Genomic DNA, 20449 nt, shown 5'->3' on the forward strand with positions numbered 1-20449 from the left:
ATAACTAATTTAAATTATTTAATTGCAAGTGGAAACGTTACCGAAATATAATATTCACTCACGTGCAATTTAATATTTAATTACAATTCAATAGTTAATTATCCAATGTTAATATTAAATTATTATTTACCAAGTTTTTTCCACTACTTGTTACTTCCCTGCCAGGAAAGTGCTATATATGAAATATTAATCAGTAAATCTGCTGAAAAAGTCTACTACTAACTTGAGAAAAACCCGGATCTAATCCAACATAAAGAGCGAAACCAAACACATATTGAACTTGCTATTCAATTAAATTGTAAAAGGATTAACGCGATAATAGCGTGCTAAAATAATAAACACCGACGATTTTACAAATTTAACTGGCGTTTCAATAATTAATTACCTTAAACTCGATATCTGGGTGTATAAAAGTCGTTATTGGTCCATACCTGTAACAAATAAAACTCAGTGTTAATGGGCAGAGAATAATAAATTTGTTTATTACTCATTTGTCATATTTTGTGTTTGATCCAGTTTGCGGTTGCAGGCTTTATTAGTGACACGTTTATTATGCCTCGGTAGCCTCATCTATTGTGGTTTGTTTTAATTGAGGACTAGCAATGTGTCTAAACCCACTGGTTGTCGAAATACAAAAAAATATATATTAAATTTACTCAAATATCTAAGTGAAATGATGATGGAAATAATTTTAAAAAATTAGCATAGAAGTATATCAACCAGTGACATACTGGCGAGCAATATGACTAGAATTAAAGAATATCAGAGTCATTAACTATCTTGAATATTCATTAATGCATTTAATTTCCACAATATTATATTTTTATATAAAATCTGCGAGTTTTTACATTTATTTCAATACAAATTTCGTCAGGCGAAGTCAGACATGAATGTAATTTTAATTTTAAAAATTTGGTTCTCAAAAACTACCAACTTAGACTCTTGGATAATTCCAAAATTCCAAGGAACAACTTCCTACCGATACGATATGAGTCTTTGATAACGGTAACACCCCGTGGGCGAAATTATTAATTTTTAATGTTTTGTTAGGAATATTTTCGCGGAAAAGTAGCAGCATTTGGCACATGCCTACCCAGAAAAAGTCCTGCATATAAGCGACAAGCTGCCAAGGCTGCTCAGTCTTGGAAGACTGATGTAAACAATAAACCACGGTAATAAGAGCACTATGAAAACCACTGTAATACTAAATAAATAGACATCTCTCAAATCAAACCGGCAGGAACGCATGTAATAAAAATAAGATCTTTTTAATAACCACAATACAGTTGTCCAGCTATATAGTGCTTTCAAAACAACTTCTTTCTCGAAATCTGTAAATTAAAGTTTTTCTGGATAAGTAGCCTTTGCCTCGCGCCCGTGGTGGTTCTTATAAAAATACAAATCGACTTTTTGTTTTAAAATGGCTTCGTGGCGATTCCTCCGACCGATAAATCCAAATGGCACTGCCTGCGGTGGCGCAATCTGGGAATTATCAGCCTCGATATTCCATTGTTCGATAAACATAATTGAGGAGCACAAAGGTGGGCCCTCAGCACGGCAAAGCTCGGATAATAATGGAATACAAAAGCACATTTCTCGTTAAAAATGCTCTCTCCACATACCTCCCGACACGGGAACGATAGAAAGGAAACGGGCACGAATACAAATTCGTTAATTACCTTAACTTTTATTTAAAATTTTCACGGGCGCTCCCACTCTTATCGCGCTAACTCCTTTGTACAGTTAAAGGTGGGAATTAAACGGAGCTATTGCCCTTTTTTTCATAAAGGGTATACGAATCAAACGAGGCTATCACGTTTTATTAAAAAAAAACGACTTTTGCGATAGTGTTTACATTAGTTTTCCAAGTGTCAAAAATTATTAACATGTATAGCAACTCGGGAGTTGATGGATATCGTTTTAATTTATGGTAAAACAAGACAGCATTTGTGTTAGTTCCAGTGCCGTGCAAGTGTATTTTTAAATCATTTTCGTACTGCCCTTTTAGATTTTTTTACAAAATTGTATGTGTGAGAGCCCAAAATAAATGAAATGAATGGCATTTTTAAAAAACGACGTTTGTCAAAAGATTGCATTACTATGAATAATAATTGTTTTTCTATCTAAAAATGTTTCTTATTTTCTTTCATAAATACATATCGTACGTTTTTACTCTTTATTAAATTAGTATTCAAACAAATCCTATCAAATAAAGTCAAACGAGGAGGGAAGCTGCCCGATGAAACAATCGCAAGTAAAATATGGAAACAAAAAGATCTCTTCCTAGTAACTGCTTTTTACGTTTAAAATAAAACTTTGTAAAAGGTGAAGCAAGAATATAGGAATTTCTCTGAATGATTTATTTGAGAATGTGTAATATATCAGGTAAGTGTTTTTCTATTACTTATATAAACATTTCGTTTTATTTTGGATAATTATTTGTTTATATTTTCTTGGATAGTGAATTGGTGTAATAAGCAAGTAACTCTTTTGGTAATACTGCACATGAAACGTTAAAGCTTTTATTTATTTCTTTTTTAGAATGATGTGGCTCATTTCCACCCACCATGTCTCTTGATTGCTAATACATCAACTCTTGTTACCATCTTAGCCAGTAACGTTACCGATGTTCTTCGTAATGAATGGTCTGTATATGTTTCAGGATGTTCTATTTTCAAAAACTGTGCAATCTTATTAGGAATCATAGAAAGGGTATTCTTGCCGACTGGTTGGTTGTAACATCTACCTGCTTGATAGCGCATAAAAAAGTGTGAAATTTCAGTTTTAATTTCCAATCTAATCTTGATACATTTCATGAGAATTTCTAGGTGAGAACCCCAGACGAGAAGTAATAATTGTAAACGTACGTGACATACCATTTTTAGAATCTGGAATTGTAACTACAATAATGTCATCGTCGTTGACGTTTTCCAAAGTAAGTTTGCATAACTCATCAGAACGGCATGCTCCTGCAATGCCTAAGACCGTCACTACCTTACCCACTATATCCACGTTCTCCTCTATGAAATAGTTGACTTAATCATGCACTCCACAAACCCGCCGGTGACTTTAAAGTACTTGACTTCTCCATGAAATATGCTAGCAGTGACATTTCATAAACACCAGTATTTTTGTAGCACACTTTCGACTTCTCGGGCAATAAAAATTCGCTTATTTAGAAATAATAGTTCAAAACCAGCAAAATTGCAAGTTTTATTGTGTTTATAAACACCTTAGGAACGACAAAATCCAAACAACCAGAGTTTGCAAGATTTCGAATATCAAAATGAACTGATTAAGGAATGTCAAAAAATAAAACCTAACCTTTATTTCATGGGCCATAAAGAACTATGTGAGCAGATAAAATGTTCTACACCACGCAGCAGTTAAGTATAATTCACCAGTCTCGGACTCTATTGCCAGTCTTCGCTCCGCTCGGGCGCAAAATCAACCTCGACTGGTAAATAATACTTACCTCCTTTAAGGAGTAAATAATTATTTTGTAAAATCAACTTTATGTAAGCTACTTTTTAAATACAGTTCATATTACCAATTTTCATTCCCTTTGAGGCTTAACAAGGCAAAATTAACGAACAAACAATTTTAAAACCCTTCAAAGGATAGCATAGAAGCTCCAGTTTTTTTCATTATTTAATGAAGCCACTCCACGACAGAATAATCCCTTCAAACATGAGTGAATTCTAGAAAATGTAGAATGCAATCCACCAACGAGCATTAGTCATAATTTTGCCACACTTTTAATTATGTCCTTTTTGAGATTATTTCGCGATTTTTAATAATACAATTCTCTGATAAAATGGTATTAGCGGTAAATGCCTTTATCGAAGAATATTTTACGAGGTAAAATACTTTTCCGACAACGATACCCCTAACCAGTAAACATTTTTGAAGACATTCACAAATAAAGAACATTCAAAATACCAACTTTCTCTCACGTTCCATTACGTTTTAATAAAACGTCTGCCCATCTGCTGCTTCGCCACGATGATGAGGAAACCTCATCTATATTCGCTTTCCCTTATATTGGAAAAATGCCGTTTCACTTTCGCCCAAGCACTCGATATACAATATTTATCTTCGCCAACGAATCTAGCGCATAAATACATAACTGATCTTCCTCCATATTTCTATAGTTTCAAGATACGGCGTTCCCCGGCAACCTGCGGTTGCGAATACGTATTTTTCCGTCTCGAATCGGATTGGATTTCGTTCTGCAACTTCGCGAAATTGACGTCCATAACTTTCCCTACGACACACCTGTAATACGTTTTCTGTTATTTCTTTTCCACCGCCTGGATTTTCCAGACGATGTGCAGAGTAACTTCGGTGCTAGATAGATTTTATTTAATAATTTCGTACGTATCGTATCATTATTTCGCTGATTTTAAATACTAAACCTTTAACTTTTGTGACTAGTGTATGTTCCAAAGACCAAATCTTGTACAGAATAAAACGCCCCACGTTATTCCGAGCTTTGGGAAGTACGTCGTAATTATACATTAATGAAATGCAAGAATATAACATCGACCATTAAAAAAGACCTTGTATGGTACTTACAACTCCGCATCACGTAGACCAAATTCAAATACACGAACACGGTCCCCTGGTTTTATAGTTCATTTTAACATTTTAATGGCAATTAAAATTTAAACGCCACATCACCGGCCTCTGTAACGAGACGAACTCAATCGGAAACTTTAAACTGGCGATCAATTGTGACGTGAGTTAAATTAATTAGTCATGAGTTTTAATTAATTGCCACGAGCTACTGAATTCAAGCCCTGAAGGGTTTTACAATTCAGTTCTTTTATGAAGTAAATTCTCTGTAACTTTACTTCGTTTTAATAAGGCCAAAACCAAGGTTAAAAATTTATTTGGAAGGGGCATTAAATTAGTCCTGTATGTATTATAAAATGCAATAGGAGCACGTATAAATATTTTAAGAATCATCTATTTCTCTTCAGGAAATAAGAAAATGTAAATTAAAGTCCAAAATTGAGGGGAATGTCGATAACCTCGATTGAGAAGGGAAACAAAATATTTACTCTTTATGAATAAATTTTTAATTACCAATTATCAAAATTTTAAATTGCCCGAATTAATCTATAACCGAAAGGAAATAATTATGTAACAGCCAATTAGTTGTATCAAATTTTAATTAGGCTGGTAACGAGGAGATAAGGAAATACTGGAATATACCGCATTTTTGTATTGGGAATAATTTTTCACCTCTTGACGACTTATTGGTTTTTAGTCATTTCCAAATCACTATTTACATTCTCCAATCGACGGAAAAGAAGTACTAAAATAATAATTGGTAAAGTATTTGTTCCAAAAAATCGCACATTTATAAAATCGCTCACTAACGCTTAAACGTATTGCACTCAAATAACAATATCACGAAAACTAAGTGAGATATATCAACAATCCAAGAACATGTCGTTATAGACCTCGTATACAGGGTGTGGCTGTATAATCTACAAAAATTAAACTACAACTTCGTGACGATATTTGTAATAGAAAACTCTTATAAGAAAAACTTTTAATTTTGCGTTTTCTTTTCGTAAATTAAAGTTCAATTATGGACTGTAGACCAGCCGCGTACACAAATCGTCGTTAAAAGATAGAAAGATAATTTTCAATTTTTGGGGAATTTTTCAATGCAAAAGTACAAACCAAGAAAAATAGACATTTAAAAAAAACATATATTTTCTTATTAAATAATTATTACTAGTAATTACTATCTTAAATGCATTGTTGTTACTGCAAGAGTTCGCAAACAAAACCACATCCGTAACCATCTGTATTTGCCAACTGCGTGCACTAAACAAACTATATTAAAATATGGAACAAAATGAAATAAAACTTACCATTTCTACAGAAAATGTTGAAATTGATCCCCATTAGCGTGGATACAGGCATGGCACCGATGCATCCAATTTTGGCGTATATTTTCCCAAATTCCAGGTATTCCTAATGATGTCAGCAGCTTCAAGTATACGATTTTGCAATTTTTCCACCGTAGCAATTGAAGTATTGTAAACCAATGACTTCAAATGACTCCAAAGATAAAAGATCATTGGAGTTAGATCGGGTGACCGAGGTGGCCACGGCACAGGACCAAAGCGTCCAATCAATCGCTGAGGAAACATTTCAATCAAAAGTGTCGTTACTTCTCGACTACTGTGTGGAGGAGCCCCATCTTGAAGATAAAACATGTGTGCCCGAACTTGTAATGCCACATCGTCCAATAATTCAGGCAACTGGTTTTCCAAAAAGTAGGCATATGTTGGTTAACTTAGTCGTCCTTCAAAGAAATAGGGACCCACATGTACATCGCCTATTATGCCAGCCCAAACATTTACCGAGAGCCGATGTTGAAAATGAGTTTCCCTAAATCGCGTGAGGATTTTCATCGGCCCATATGTGCATATTATGGAAATTCACTTCATCACGGGTAAATGTCGCCTCATCTGTTGCGCTAACGTAAGCAGGAAAGCTACTTGATTGGCACATTGCCGTAAAAACCATCTGCAAAAACGCATTCGTTGATCACAATCCGGGAGTAAAATCTGTTGAACTGGTTGCAGTTGCATACGCAAAAATAGAATTTTTCCGTGTATGACTTTTCTGTTATAAATATCATCAGGAAGCTGTAGTTTAATTTTTATAGATTATACACGCCACACCCTGTATAGTGAAGCGTAATTCAAGGGAATCAAGCAGTGCCAACATTAACAAGATCAAATAGCAAGACCAAGATGTAAATTATTTACGTAAAAACTTCTTCATGGATTTGAACAACTTTTATAATTAACGACCATCACAAACCAGTTTTAAATCATTTTTAATAACCGTATAGTTAACTGCCACAACTTTTATGACAAAAAGAACAAATTAAGTAAGTAAATGTTGTCATTTCGCAGTAGTTTAATGCTTCTATACGAAATAATGTCTTCTAGTTTAAGAGTTTGCTGCAATTTACTGGATTATATTATGCAGATTTAAATTAAGGAAATCTAGTTCAGTTTCCAAAGTGGATTCCATTTACTTGTTTGCAATTTGTTAACAAAATACCCCCATTCCCTAATGATTCCTAAATTACGATGTTTTCAAAATACAGTGCAATAATTTTTTTTAACAATTCAGTCTAATGGAACAATTGAGATTCCTTTGCAGAAACCAAGTATGTATGTCCAATTTTGATGAAATCCCGAACAAAGCGATAATGCTCCGTTACGGGAAATGATTCCAATAAAATCCAGGTTGGTCCCTAAAACGTGTTTCTAAAAAATTTACATTTGTTTTCGCAGATTCCCTCGATTTATGGGCCTGTTTATTCCAAGACAAGAAAACAATCGATATCGCGAACCAAATAAATAATCTCAGACACAAAGCTAAGCAACTAAGTTATGTCGAGCAGTTTATCTTAAACTTTACTGAACACAATCTATTTCTGCGGAAGTCAATGTCCTTTTCACACGAACCGGGGTGCCAGAGACTGTTCAGTTTTCGTATTCTGATCTAGATAAAAGATAAAAGTTCAGCGACTTGATGCTTATGTTAAACTATAAAAAAAGTCCGACGAAAAATTTGGTTAAAACGTCCCTAACTAAAGACCTTATCATCCAGCAATTTAATAACCCTCCTAACTCGACCGTCCGCAGAGCCGCGTGAATAATTCACAAATTCGTTTGACGAAAAACATCCCTTGTTTTTATATCACCTTGAAAAGGATGAGAAGTGACAAAAACAGGGTCGTACACAATTTTGCCCAGCACGCTCGAAAAATACTTTTTCACCGTACAGGGTACACTAAGAATACAGGGTGTCTCAAAAATTCCCGAACTCCGCTAATGTTTCAACAAAAATTTGTAGGAATTCGAGTGACAAATTAGATGGTGAATTTAAATGTCCTTAAGCGTTCCACACACTCAATTCGTTGTACGGACAAAACGTATCGTGTACGGAAACCGCGACGCTGGTCCGAGCGTGTACGGACCCCCTTAGAATTTCATTCGGCAAAATTAAATGTCGCCTATAACCCGGCGATCCGACGTTGGCGGTGCGAAAAGTTTTGCTGTAATTGAGAAGTTTATTACAGGAGGCGAGAAATCCGGCAAATTAACGATTTAATCCACCGGCGGGTTTTACACCGCGGTTCCCATCTCAGTCGCGGCTGCCGTTAATAACTTTAGGCAAATTAAAATACCGCCGGGTGTATTAACGGACCTTTTATTGGAGTTTTAAAACTTCTTTGCGGTGATGGACTCGCGGCTTCGTAGAACCCCCGTCCACGCTTCGCCATCTTCGCTACTCGAAATGGGATTTCGCGTAAATTGATTGCGGGAGAGAATCCGTGGAATGTTTTTTCTGTTTATTTATGTACCTTTGTTACCTGTGAAAAAAAATTACTAATAACTAAATAAAGTCTCGCTCCAAAATAATTGTTTTTTGGCTAACTAAAAATCTCACACTGAAAAAAAAAAGATACACAGATCACTTATTTAACATCTAACTACGATGTCAAAAGTGGCAGTTTCTACAAAATTTACTGTGTCAGAAATTGACCAATTAAAGTTTTTATTGCATACTTTTATTGCACGATTTCAATAAGAAAATCAGTATATTATTCAATCTTAAGAATATGTACATCTCCTTTGCAATTAGAACAATTTTCAATAAGATACGATCAAATGTGAAATTAATTAATTAAGAAAATTAACCATAAATGTAAGCCGACCCTGTGCATCTTGTGCACGTGCGTTGTATGTCGCAGCGTTAGTTAGCCAGCGTATAATACTAATAGACCGTGTGGCGTGTTCTACGGGAACTATTATTAACACCCGTATCATGTACAAAGGGTTCAGGCATTAAATGACGATGATTTTCAGCCTCGTGTGGAATTTTGCCAATGATTTCGATATGTTTTAATAGAGACGACATACTAAATTTTCACAACATTCACTATTGGTGTGACAAAAATCCCCACGGTGTACAGAGATCTCGGTTCTAGCAACGGTTTTCAGTAAAGCATGTTTATTAGCACATGAAAAGAATTTCGAACAATTTTTGTAGAGCATATCGTCTATTGGTAAGTAACTCGTTTAATATTTCCGTTAATTTTAAATGAGATTTGAATAAATTTCTGCATTTCCGAACACAAAATTTAAACCGTCAAAACGGTCATCAGCGCTTTCGCATTGCGGCGCGTGGCAGCTTCGATATCAAAAGCTGACTGCCGCACCCGGATCAGCTTTAAGTTTGTTTAAAACTTCATGTGTAATTTTTTTTTCAATTTAAAACGTAATGTTTTGGACCATCAGTTTGCTTATTTTCGTATACTTCACACTTTTCAGGGAACACACTTATCTCAGAAACACCCTGTATAGTGGGCTGCAGTCATCAAAACATACTTAAGAGCAAAATGGAACCCACAAAACAATATAATTCTCATAAGCACACAATTTTCTTGAGCTAAAGATGAAGTACAATTTAAAATGATTTCCTTGCCATCGCGAGAAAACATTTATTCTCTTAGAGACGTTCTACTTCCTCAAATTCCCTCAGATCTCTTTTCTTATTTATTGGCAGTGTAACTGATTTATTCTAAGCCTTTGCCACTGCGCTCAGAATTTCATACATTTTTCCTCATACATTTCCCATTTGCTCATTCCCTGATTTTAATCTATGTTACACATTTTTCTCATACAACTTTATGCATTGTTTTTAGCCATAACTTTAAAATCCTTCAAGGGATCAAATTGATTCTTTCCCAAGATGGATAATAGACTTGCCAAAGGTTAACACCAAATGTACCTTCTTTTACTTTCGGGATCAGTTCTAGGAACAAATTGAAGAAGGAGCCATGGGTTCACCTTGTCCCCAGCTCTGGATTTCTAGATAGAAGCCTTCAAAAAGAAACTCAGCAAAGTTTGGTCTAAGTATGTTGTTCATCGAATATATCTGGACAGAGATAGAAGAGATTGATATTCTGCCATTGCTAAATGTACTTGTCAAGAGAAAACCAAGTGGCATCCTAGGCCCATCTTAAGAAAACACAACGTCAATACCGTCTACAGCACCACAAAGAAGGATAGGAGAGCTTCTCCCAAGATAAGCTGCAGAAATGATCTACTCCAAAGCATTCATGTATTCAACAGTATACGCAGACTTGTTAGTATGAAATTGAAGGAGTACAGGTGTCGTTTGGAAAATAATGTACAAAAATGAGCAGTTGCAGGAACACAGGGCAGATACAAGACGAGTGAACTAATGCTAGAATTCTGGTGAGAGAGGTTTTGGTCAAGACTTTATAGAGAGACAATAATCGGGATGAGGTTAGAACTACTCGGAATTTGGAACCTTTTATCAGCAAATTCACGAATAGGGAATATCATCCAAAGAGCTTAAGCTTTTCTGAAGAAGAGAGCGACATGCCTCGAAACCTGCAAAGCCTGCAAACCTTTGCCGCAATACTTTTAAGAAAAATCAATATTTGTTCCGCTTTGTACATCACCATTATCCTTAAATTTCCTCCATAACCTCCTCTCTCAACTCATATTTCCAACAATTTATCGCCAGTTTGTGAACCAATTAGTAACTTTCTTCCGCGTACTTAGGTCTCCTTTACTTGGAAGCTACCCAGTTAGCCCACTGCAATATACATTAAGTGTTTGGGACCTGTTAAGAATTAAACAGCAGGAAACGGGCTTCAGTGGCGGCGCGGGACCCACATTACCGCCGATCGGTACGACCCAAGAGAGAATTATTCATCTGATACGGGGCGCATTAATATTCAAGTTACAAGTAGGGCGAACGTGCCGCGATGCGCCCGACCCGCCCCCTACACAGTTATGCATACATTACCCGAACTGAATTTATTCGGACGATATCGTTCTTAATTAAGTTTAACAAGTTCTTTAATTAACAGGACTTCGGGGTTCCCTGTCGGTGGGCTGAGGTATGGGGTAATAACATGGGAATGCAGAATTCCATTTCGTACTCCAAAATACACTCCAGTGGCGTAGTTACTGGGGGAGTAGGGCTTTTTTGAAAAAAAAAAAAAATAGTACGCCACTGGTTTTTTAAATAATTTTAAATGTTTTTAAAATGTACAATTAATTTGTGGAAATAAAGTATTCTTGTAAAGTATTCGTAAAATTTACTGGTCTTTAGATAATTGGGAAATCAAATAAGAAGATACGTAAGTACCTACGATGCTATTTATCATTTTCTATTGATTGCTAAACGTGTAACAATACATTCAGTACCTAATATTTTTGAGAGATTTTAAAACACTAGTGATTCAGAACATATCCAAAAAAAAATTCTGGACAGGGGACTCTTACAAATACAATTTTGTAAAGAAAAAATCAAAAAGGGCAATTCGAAAATTATTTAAAAATACACTTCTGCACGGCACTGAAAACTGGTCCACTGTAAAACCTGACCTGGCGCAATACGACCGTCACGGAGAGAGTGATAAAAACGGGCAAAAACTTGAAAGAATTTCGCAAGGAAAAGAATAAATAGAATTTTATAGCACCTATTTTATATCAGCCGTCGTACTGGGTTTCTATGAACTAAATGCTGTCTTGTTTCACCATAACACAAATGCTTCAACATAATAAAAATATTTTCTTGCTTCACCATAAACTAAAACGATATCCATCAACTCCAAGTTGTTATACACGCAAGCCATTTTTGACACTAACTATTAAAAACTATTGTAAACATCGGATTTCAGTGTTCTGAGTCGCTGAGGCCACGTGGCTCTCTATGCGTATTACGAATGACGCTAGAGACTACAGTTGTCCAGCTATGTAATGGTTAAAAGCACTACAACTTTACTAATTTTTTTCTCGGAAACTATAAGGATTTTACAAAATTTTTCTTTACAATATTGACTCCATTTCTCATGCCGCATCTATTCCCAAATTTATTTGGATAAGTTGTGAATCACCCTGTATACAACGCAAAAAGTTTGTTATTTTTTCATACAACTAAAAACAGATTTTAATAAAAAAAAATGGTATTAAATTCATTTCAACTGTAAAACACCAGTACAGTAGGTGGCAAGTTGTTGCTAGGAAACAGTCACAATTTTGAAACTGTCACACATTTTTATCGAGTTTATCTCCTAGTTATGGTCCGTTATACAAATATTGAATTAGCAGATATATATTTTACATACGGTAGAGCGGATGGCAATGCTAAACTGAACGACTTTATAGACAGACTTTTCCAAATCGACGTCCAAAAAGGAATAGTTTTTCAAGCGTTCACTGTCGAGCTCGTGAAACTGCATGTTTGTCGCTACCAAAATATCGTGAAGAGAAAAACTTGTTCGTACAGTTCATTTGGAAGACAGAATTTTGGAATCTGTAAATGAAGACCCATCTACCAGTACCAGACGGATATCAACAGATTTGGATATATCAACAATCTGGAACGTCTTACGTGAGCAACAATTACGCCCATATCATGTCAGTGGTTTTTACAACAGTGCGAACAGCCTGATTTTCAGTTATTAATATTATTTACCGATGAAGCGAAATTCACAAGAGAAACCTTTTCAAATTGTCAATCATAATTGTCGATTCCAAGAACAGTTTTTTCTGAATGTTTGGGCAGGCATTATGGGCGATTACTTGATTGGTCCGTACTTTTTACCCAGAACCGTCGATGGTAGAACTTATCAAAAGTTTCTACAAGAAGAATTACCACCACTTCTAGAAGCAATGCCGTTGAGGTTACGTCAATTATTGTGGTATAGGCATGATGGGGCGCCACCTCATTACAGCCTTACTGTTAGACAGTTGCTGAATAATCAGTTTCCTAATCACTGGATTGGTAGAGGAGGACCCATTGCTTGGCCGGCCCGTTCCCCTGACCTGAATCTCTTGGATTGGATTTTCTTTTGGGGCTACCTCAAAACTGTGGTATATCGTACTCCAGTTTCCAATGTAGAAGTACTTTGATAGCGTATTGTAAAGGGTTTCGGAACCTTATGAGGCGTGTAAGACAAATCAATGCGGAGACGCTGCGCAGCATGCATTGCATCCCAAGAACAACATTTTGAACATTTCTTGTGATGGGTAGTGTTTTGAAATCTCTCAAAAATATTAGGTATTGTATTTATTATCACACACTTAGCAATCAATAGAAAATGATAAATAACAACGTAGGTACTTACGTATCTTCTTATTTGATTTCCCAATTATCTAAAAACCAGTAAATTTTACGAATACTTTACATTTAAAAAAAATTTCAAATTATTTTAAAAACGATGCTGGAAAAAAAATTCACCTATGTTTCGAATCGAAATTTTCGCCTATGTTCCGAATCCAAATTTTCGTCCACATTTCGAATCTGGATTTAAACTAAAACAGGCGTACCTAAATTAAACAATACACAGATTTGGCGGTTCAGCTAACACCGTCAAGCCGAATAAATCCAACATCACAGAGCGTACCGACCACTGACACACAACCGCGGGCCGCGCCCGCTCACCTCGAAACATTTGAACAACGTTCCACGCCAACGCTGATTTATTTCCCTCTTTGAAACTTGTTGCTTGGAAGCTATAACTTCTCAGTTACCCCTTATCTGCCTCCAAAGATATCGCCGCTTAACTGCAGGAAGTTTGACACGCCGTTATTTACGGGCATTGATTAAGCGAAACTTAATTGGCGTGGCGCTCTTCGAGACGGCCCTGATCGCAACCCCCGGACGTACGGATTACTCAATCAGGGCCTCTGGAGGGCGGATAGGAAAGCGTTTGCGTATATTCAAAGTACTGGAACATGGTAAAATAACAACGAGAATAACGGGTAATAAAATTAAAATTACAAAAAATTATTTGGTGTGCTGTAAAAATTGCCAGGGACATTCTGTATACTCTGTACATTTTATGGATTATCCAAACTATTTTAAAAATTATCGCACGCCAATCTATAGGGTCGTATTACTCTAACAAATAAATACGGCAGTTACGAAAGATTTTATAGTTATTTGTCAAACTACCGGTTAAATTTATTAATTATTATAGGCTATAAAAATATCAGACATGAAGTAATAAATTATATTTTGAAACGTGGCAGACGGTGGTAGATACTGACTGTAATTTTTCAAAATATTATTTATTTTAGTCCCGAAATGATATGTAAACAACACTAAAAACTACGGGCACTATTACTGTTAATTATGTATATTTAATAAAAATAGACTCATCAACATCGACAATTTCATAAGTCAAAACAAATGGTACCACTGAAAGAAATGATATTCTTTGGCAGCTGGCCAGATGAGGTCATTGAATGCGGTAAACTCATGTAAAAAAATAGCATTTGGAAATCTATTCTTCACCTAACAAAATTAACGGGCAATGATAGCAATTAAGAAAATATTTCCCTGCGATATTTGTATTCTCAAACGCAGTTTGTTCATAGGTTTCAGAAACGTACAAAATACACTAGGCACAGAAAATAAGGGATATCAAAAAAATTATTTTCAAAGAGCTGAGCTGTAACTTGGAGGAAAATAGTCGTAGATAGAATAAAAAAGGGAAACTGAAGCTTCAAGTGTCTAATTTTCAGATGTACAGTTTAACACTTTTTTAGCGTCAGCAGTTTTTGAGTAATCATAAGAAAATCAACGGACACAAAATTTTGTAAATTTTTGCTTTTTTTAAATGTCCTATGGTTTTCTTATAGTTACTCAAAAACTGCCAACGCTAAAGAATTTTAAACTCCAGATCCGAAAATTAGACACTTGAAGCTTCAATTTCCTTTTTTTTCATTCTCTCTACGACCATTTCCGTCCAAGTTACAGCTCTTTGAAAATCACCCAAAATTTTGGGATTTTTTTTAATATCCCTTAATTTCTGTGCCTAGTGTATTTGAAAAAAGAAATAAATTGTACGATAGACATTCGAAGCACTACCTACAAACGGAGTAATTTAACAATTACCTAGGTTAATTTGCATAGTTTTTTAATTATTATTTATTTATATGTATAAACACCTACAAATTACGTAACTTCACAATTATGGGAGAAACAGGAATTAATTAAGAAACCAGTTTTATAAGAAAAACAGGACTAAATAACATTATTGAAGTATTCGATGAGCAAAATATTTTTTAGCAAAACTAAATTGTCTCGAACATATTTTTGGCTTTATTTATTAAACTATACCTGTATAGTACTAGGCAGCCCAATATTGACAGAAACCACAGAGCTACTCGTCAACACTTAGTGTGTCTTTGACCGCGTCATCTGTTTTGTCCACTATGCAACACACAACTTTGACCTTGACATTAAGCTTCAAGGTCAAAACAAGGCCAACTAAAATACGATATTAAAAGGAAAGCCATAATGCTATGTCGCTAATCCATAGTGTGTTAATTTTACCTCCGACCATGGTGAAATTTTTTCTGTAATCAAAGAAAAATGACCTGATAGGACATGCAGGAAAAATTTTATGACTTCATCCTGGGACGTAAAATTTGGCGTTCTTCGATTGCTGCCATAAAAAATGCGGTGTTCCAGTGACATCGCCCTTGGTTTGACATTGAAACTTAAAAGTCAAGTTTAATCCAAGGTCACCAACATATTTATATATCTTGATATCCTACATTTATTTGGAACTTTTTTGATAGGATTTAACCCTTAAAAGTTAACAGAGTTTCAGGTCTTTTTGTGACACTCTGTATGACGGATTCAGTCTACTGATACTCGTTAAGAAAAGGACAATCTGCAACTTGTTTCTGAAATTACAATTGCTTCATAATTCACGATAGTTGTTCATTTCTTTGATCCCTCAACCCTCATCAGTTCAACCCCTAACATTTGTTTCATAGAACATCGTGATGCAAAAGTGTCACAACGGCAACTTTTCCCATGGGGAAAGTACTAGATACAATAAATGCATGTCGATGGTGTACAGATAAATGTGCATGTTGCACTTATGAAGGGGATCCACTGATTTTACTTAACAGACCACCCTGTAAGTTTGTTACAAGCGAGCCCGGGCAAGCCTTTGATCTGAGAAACGCTGGCTGGCCGCGGCCTCACTTATAAGGTCAGTGAATGCGGTAAACCCACCTGTGACGGGAGCCTCTATGTCTATCATCGTCTTCTCGGCGCGTAGCAGCTGCGCACCCTCGTTGATGATCCGCAGGGCGGCCGCCTCGTCGATGCGGCCCTCCAATATGAAGTGCTGCTTCAACACATCCGGCCGCGGTTTCGCCGTTCTTGGATCGAACACTTCGGCCACTGTCAACTTATGACTCGGTGGAAACGGTACGGCTGAAACAGAAAAAGAAAATGAATCATTCAAATTTGAAAAAATTGCTTGTGGCAACTAATAACATGGCCCTTATGCAAAGAAATAAACATTCTGGGATTTGGGATCCGGATTTGATATCCGTTTAACGAAGTTGGTTCATGTTCAAGGTTATTTGAAAGTCAACTCTTGCTTTTTCATGCTAATACAATTTCTGAGTGATTGAGTTACTTTTTCATCTTCAAGGTCATTTGAAGATCACCACCACTTGGTGACATTGGATTTTTGCATTTGACCTTGAAGGTCATTTAGATTAAAATCACTAGAATCTACTTAAAAAAAGTGAGATGATTTTCACAATCATGAGACCTTCTTATTCCTTATTCAAAGATCTCCTTCTCAATTTTTAGTCCTAGCACAGTGAGAATTTCAAATCCTGCTACCTCATAATATGCTGAGGATAGTGACCTTGTTCCTAAACAGGACGTGTCAAATCCTTCGGATTTCAGAGGTATTACCTTCAAAAAAACAACAGTTGACCTTGAAACAACCTTGAACATAACCTTCAAGATCAATTCCAAGGTCATCAATTGGTTTTTTTACTCGAAAATCAGGCTTTTTTCGAAAAACATAAAAGAGTAGTAATTTGTAGAAAATTGAAAGACGAATCCGAATATCATGGTTGTTAGCGTAAAGCAGTGACGTACTATTTTATTAAGAAAAAATATGCCACCGATACCCCGTATCTTAGCCCCTGGAGCATGTAAATTTTAGGAAAAGCCCTGATTTTGGACAATGTTTACATACATGTGCCCAGTTTCAAATTATTTCACTTACTAGTGTTTTAAATTATTTAAAAAAAATTAAAAATGTTTCTTGAAATTTAACACCCTGTATCTTTTTAATGAAGCGTCCTAGGTAAATACTTTACAGGAAAGTCTCCCTTTAAAATTCACCAAAGAATACGAGGTTTCATTTTTGGTCACCATTTGTGAATCATCCTGTATAATAAAATTTGATTTCATTTAATAAAGATGACGCACTTGAATGTAAGTAAGAAAATAATAATTTATTATAACTGGATTATTATTAATTTGACCTTTTTTTAATTATTAGAAGTATAAACAACAACAAACAATGATTAAAATGTACTTAAACAAACTTGTTACTGCAACCAAACCTGTTTTTCATTGTAGTTTAAAAATGGAAAGAATTCAATGTAATAAAACTTCAATGACTTTCAACAACGACGTAATTTTATTCAAATTCATTGACAATTTGCACGCTTCAATCTGGATCATTAAGTCATTTTTAGGATTGAAATTGTCATGCTCGTAATAGTCGTGTAAACTACGCGAAATTCGGTAGTTCAACACTTGTAATCGCGTTCACTAATTACTCCGACTACACCTACTACAAGCCTTGTATATTAAACTCATGCGTAGAATTAATTTACGCAGAGCTCCGACAAAGTTTTTTGGGGCTATCAGTAATAGGCACTACAGAAGGCTTTCTGCTTGTTTCTAAAAAGCGATTTCCCCAAAAGAGCTTAGAAAACTAATAACTTTGCCAAATAGTTGAGGTTTACTTTGAGGCAGTGAGTTGTAACCAATAATTATGCAAACATGACATAACGGTATACCACAGGGTCCCATTACTGGACTAATATCCTTCTTGATTTAAATTAATGACATCCACTATTTTTTATTGCCGTCACCGCTAACACGCAACATTCATAATACACCGTACCCGCCTACATACAAGCCTCATATTATTATCACGGGTTAATTATATTCCGTCGTGGCGAAAGTCACACGCTTTGAATCGGCGAAGGGCATATTCAAAGTGGAAACCGCACCCAGGCCTTCCCCAAAGAATTTGTATGTAGATGTAGGCGTCGCGATAAAAGCACCCCCTTTATGTTCTAATCCGGGGAGCCCTTGCAGGAATTAACTCAATTTCGGGAGGCTTTCGGTAGTCGCGGCAGAACCCACAACGCCGACATCAGATATGGATGACTTCGAATTCCCTAGATGAGAAACGGATATAAAGCTTAGGTCTGAGTTCTTTAAAATATACATAAGCAACTCTATATGCCGAACGGGAATAATGTTATTGGAGGTGAGATTTCTCGCGCGGTGCCACCGAAACGCTCGATAAATTCGTTTATAGGCGGCGGCAAGTAGTAGTAGCAGTAATTGAACTTTTTTTGTTAATATTACATTATTGGCAATTGTTAAAATAATAAAAACTATTCTTGATGTACTGACATGCGAAAGTCTACGAAGGGAATCTGGCGGAAATATCAAAATGCGATTGAACGTCTACCTTGGTCATCCGTAGATCATTAACTAGTATCTGGCGTTGTACGACGTATTGTTCATACTGACAAAGGAGTTATGCTACCGAATAGCTGATCTTGAACACTGAACACAGAACACTGTTTTCATTGCTACAAGAACAAAAAGAAAACAACGTAGGAAACAAGCGAATACGCCGCTTCTGAATCTTCGCGGGCCAAGTTAAAAATCTCTCTACGATAGCCCGGAATGTAGTCCTTTGTACTAGGAGATTTACAGTCCCCCATGCCTAATTTTGCCGGGTAGCCTACCCCGAAGCCCTGTGAAATTGCGTTTGCTGCAAAAGTCTCGGGATTAGAGAATGGGGACAGAGCTTTATCGCCAAGCCCGCATTTCCAAGCTGTTCCTCAGGGATATTAAACACCACTTGATACAAACGTGTAAAATTTTACAAACAGATTCAAAACTGGAGTGAAACTTGTTGGCAAACCCAAAAGGTTAGAAAAATTTTACAATTTTGAATTGATGGCAAACTTGAATTTGACTTTCATCACATATCGTAAGGTGAAACTAAGGTCAACTTAATATCAACACGCTATTTTCTTACAAAGGTACAAACAATAATGTGTACAGGGTGTTTCATAATGATGTGCAAATATTTTAAGGATGTGTTTAGAAAATAATTTTAATTGGGGTACTTTCAATATATTTTTTTTATTTGAATCAGAAAATATTCAAATTTCAAAATGGCCGAAAAAATTAGCTTTTATTTTTTATACGAAAACAGTTAAACTTAAAAAGAGTGACCGCAAAGTTAGCCTATTTCCTCAACTTTGCCAGAGGCCTTAAAAAAAATCCTAAAAATATTCTGCATATGTCAAATTATTGCGGTAATGAAAAATAAAGATGAGCATAATTTTTATTTTTTCGACATTTTTCGAAAAAAAAATTATTTCCTATTTGTAAGATTTTATTTTATGGAAAAAATACAATAAGAAATGTTTTTATTATTATTGACATTATTCATATATTTCAGTTTTGCGCCATCATATCAACCCCTAATTAGGGGTGATATTCGACATTTTTCGAAAAACTAAAAAATATGCTCATCTTGATTTTTCATTACCAATAATTTGACATATGTAAAATATTTTTAGGATTTTTTTTAAGGTTTCTGGAAAGGGTGCGAAAATAGGCTAAAAATATGCTGTTTTTGCGGTCACTCTTTGAATTTTGGTAAACGTTAATAACTAGTTGAATGGTATGTTTTGGTAGTCTTTTTTTTTCTGGTTTATGTCTTTGAATGAAAGAAATTACCACCCCTTGGATTTACTTCTCTCACAACTTTTTTCTACGTTAGCCAATTTCAACAAGTAAAATAGTTTTTAATACTACATTTCAACGATCGTCATTTTGACGCATTATTTGCAAAAATTATCTAAACATTTAATAAAAAAAATGAAACCTAATTTTTTCGCCCATTTTGAGATTTGAATATTTTCTCAGGGGGATCAAATCGAAAAAATGTATTGGAAGTACCTCTCCCCCCCCCCTGAAAATTACTTTTGAAACACCTCCCTAAAATATTTGCACATCATTATGAAACACCCTGTATAAACGTAATAGAATTTAAGAGACATCATGAAATGCGTTCTATATTGATTGCATTGGTGATAAGATACATTGAATATCTCATCTGAAGCCACCACGGATTCAATTTGATGTATCAACAATTTTGGACGAAAATTACTAAAAAAATTCGTTTCCTTCATTTCCATTCAGTTCAAATTTTATTTATTTTTAACTCTGATGGCGAGAAAGTGTGCAAAGCAATTACATA

At 35.4% G+C, this 20449-nt stretch overlaps 1 protein-coding gene across 5 annotated transcripts in view; it reads right to left on the minus strand.

Moving 5' to 3' along the window:
• Nucleotides 1-20449, minus strand: part of LOC108908259 (serine/threonine-protein phosphatase 2B catalytic subunit 2-like) — a 147600-nt gene that overhangs the window by 93003 nt on the left and 34148 nt on the right. For all 5 annotated transcript variants that reach the window (XM_018712233.1, XM_018712232.1, XM_018712231.1 and 2 more), the window contains exon 2: nucleotides 16129-16332. In XM_018712233.1, coding sequence (XP_018567749.1) covers nucleotides 16129-16332 — 204 coding nt within the window. The remainder of the gene's footprint in view (nucleotides 1-16128; nucleotides 16333-20449) is intronic.

The sequence above is a fragment of the Anoplophora glabripennis genome, unplaced genomic scaffold (assembly GCF_000390285.2).
Source record: "Anoplophora glabripennis isolate ALB-LARVAE unplaced genomic scaffold, Agla_2.0 scaffold18, whole genome shotgun sequence".
NCBI classification, from domain to species: domain Eukaryota; kingdom Metazoa; phylum Arthropoda; class Insecta; order Coleoptera; family Cerambycidae; genus Anoplophora; species Anoplophora glabripennis.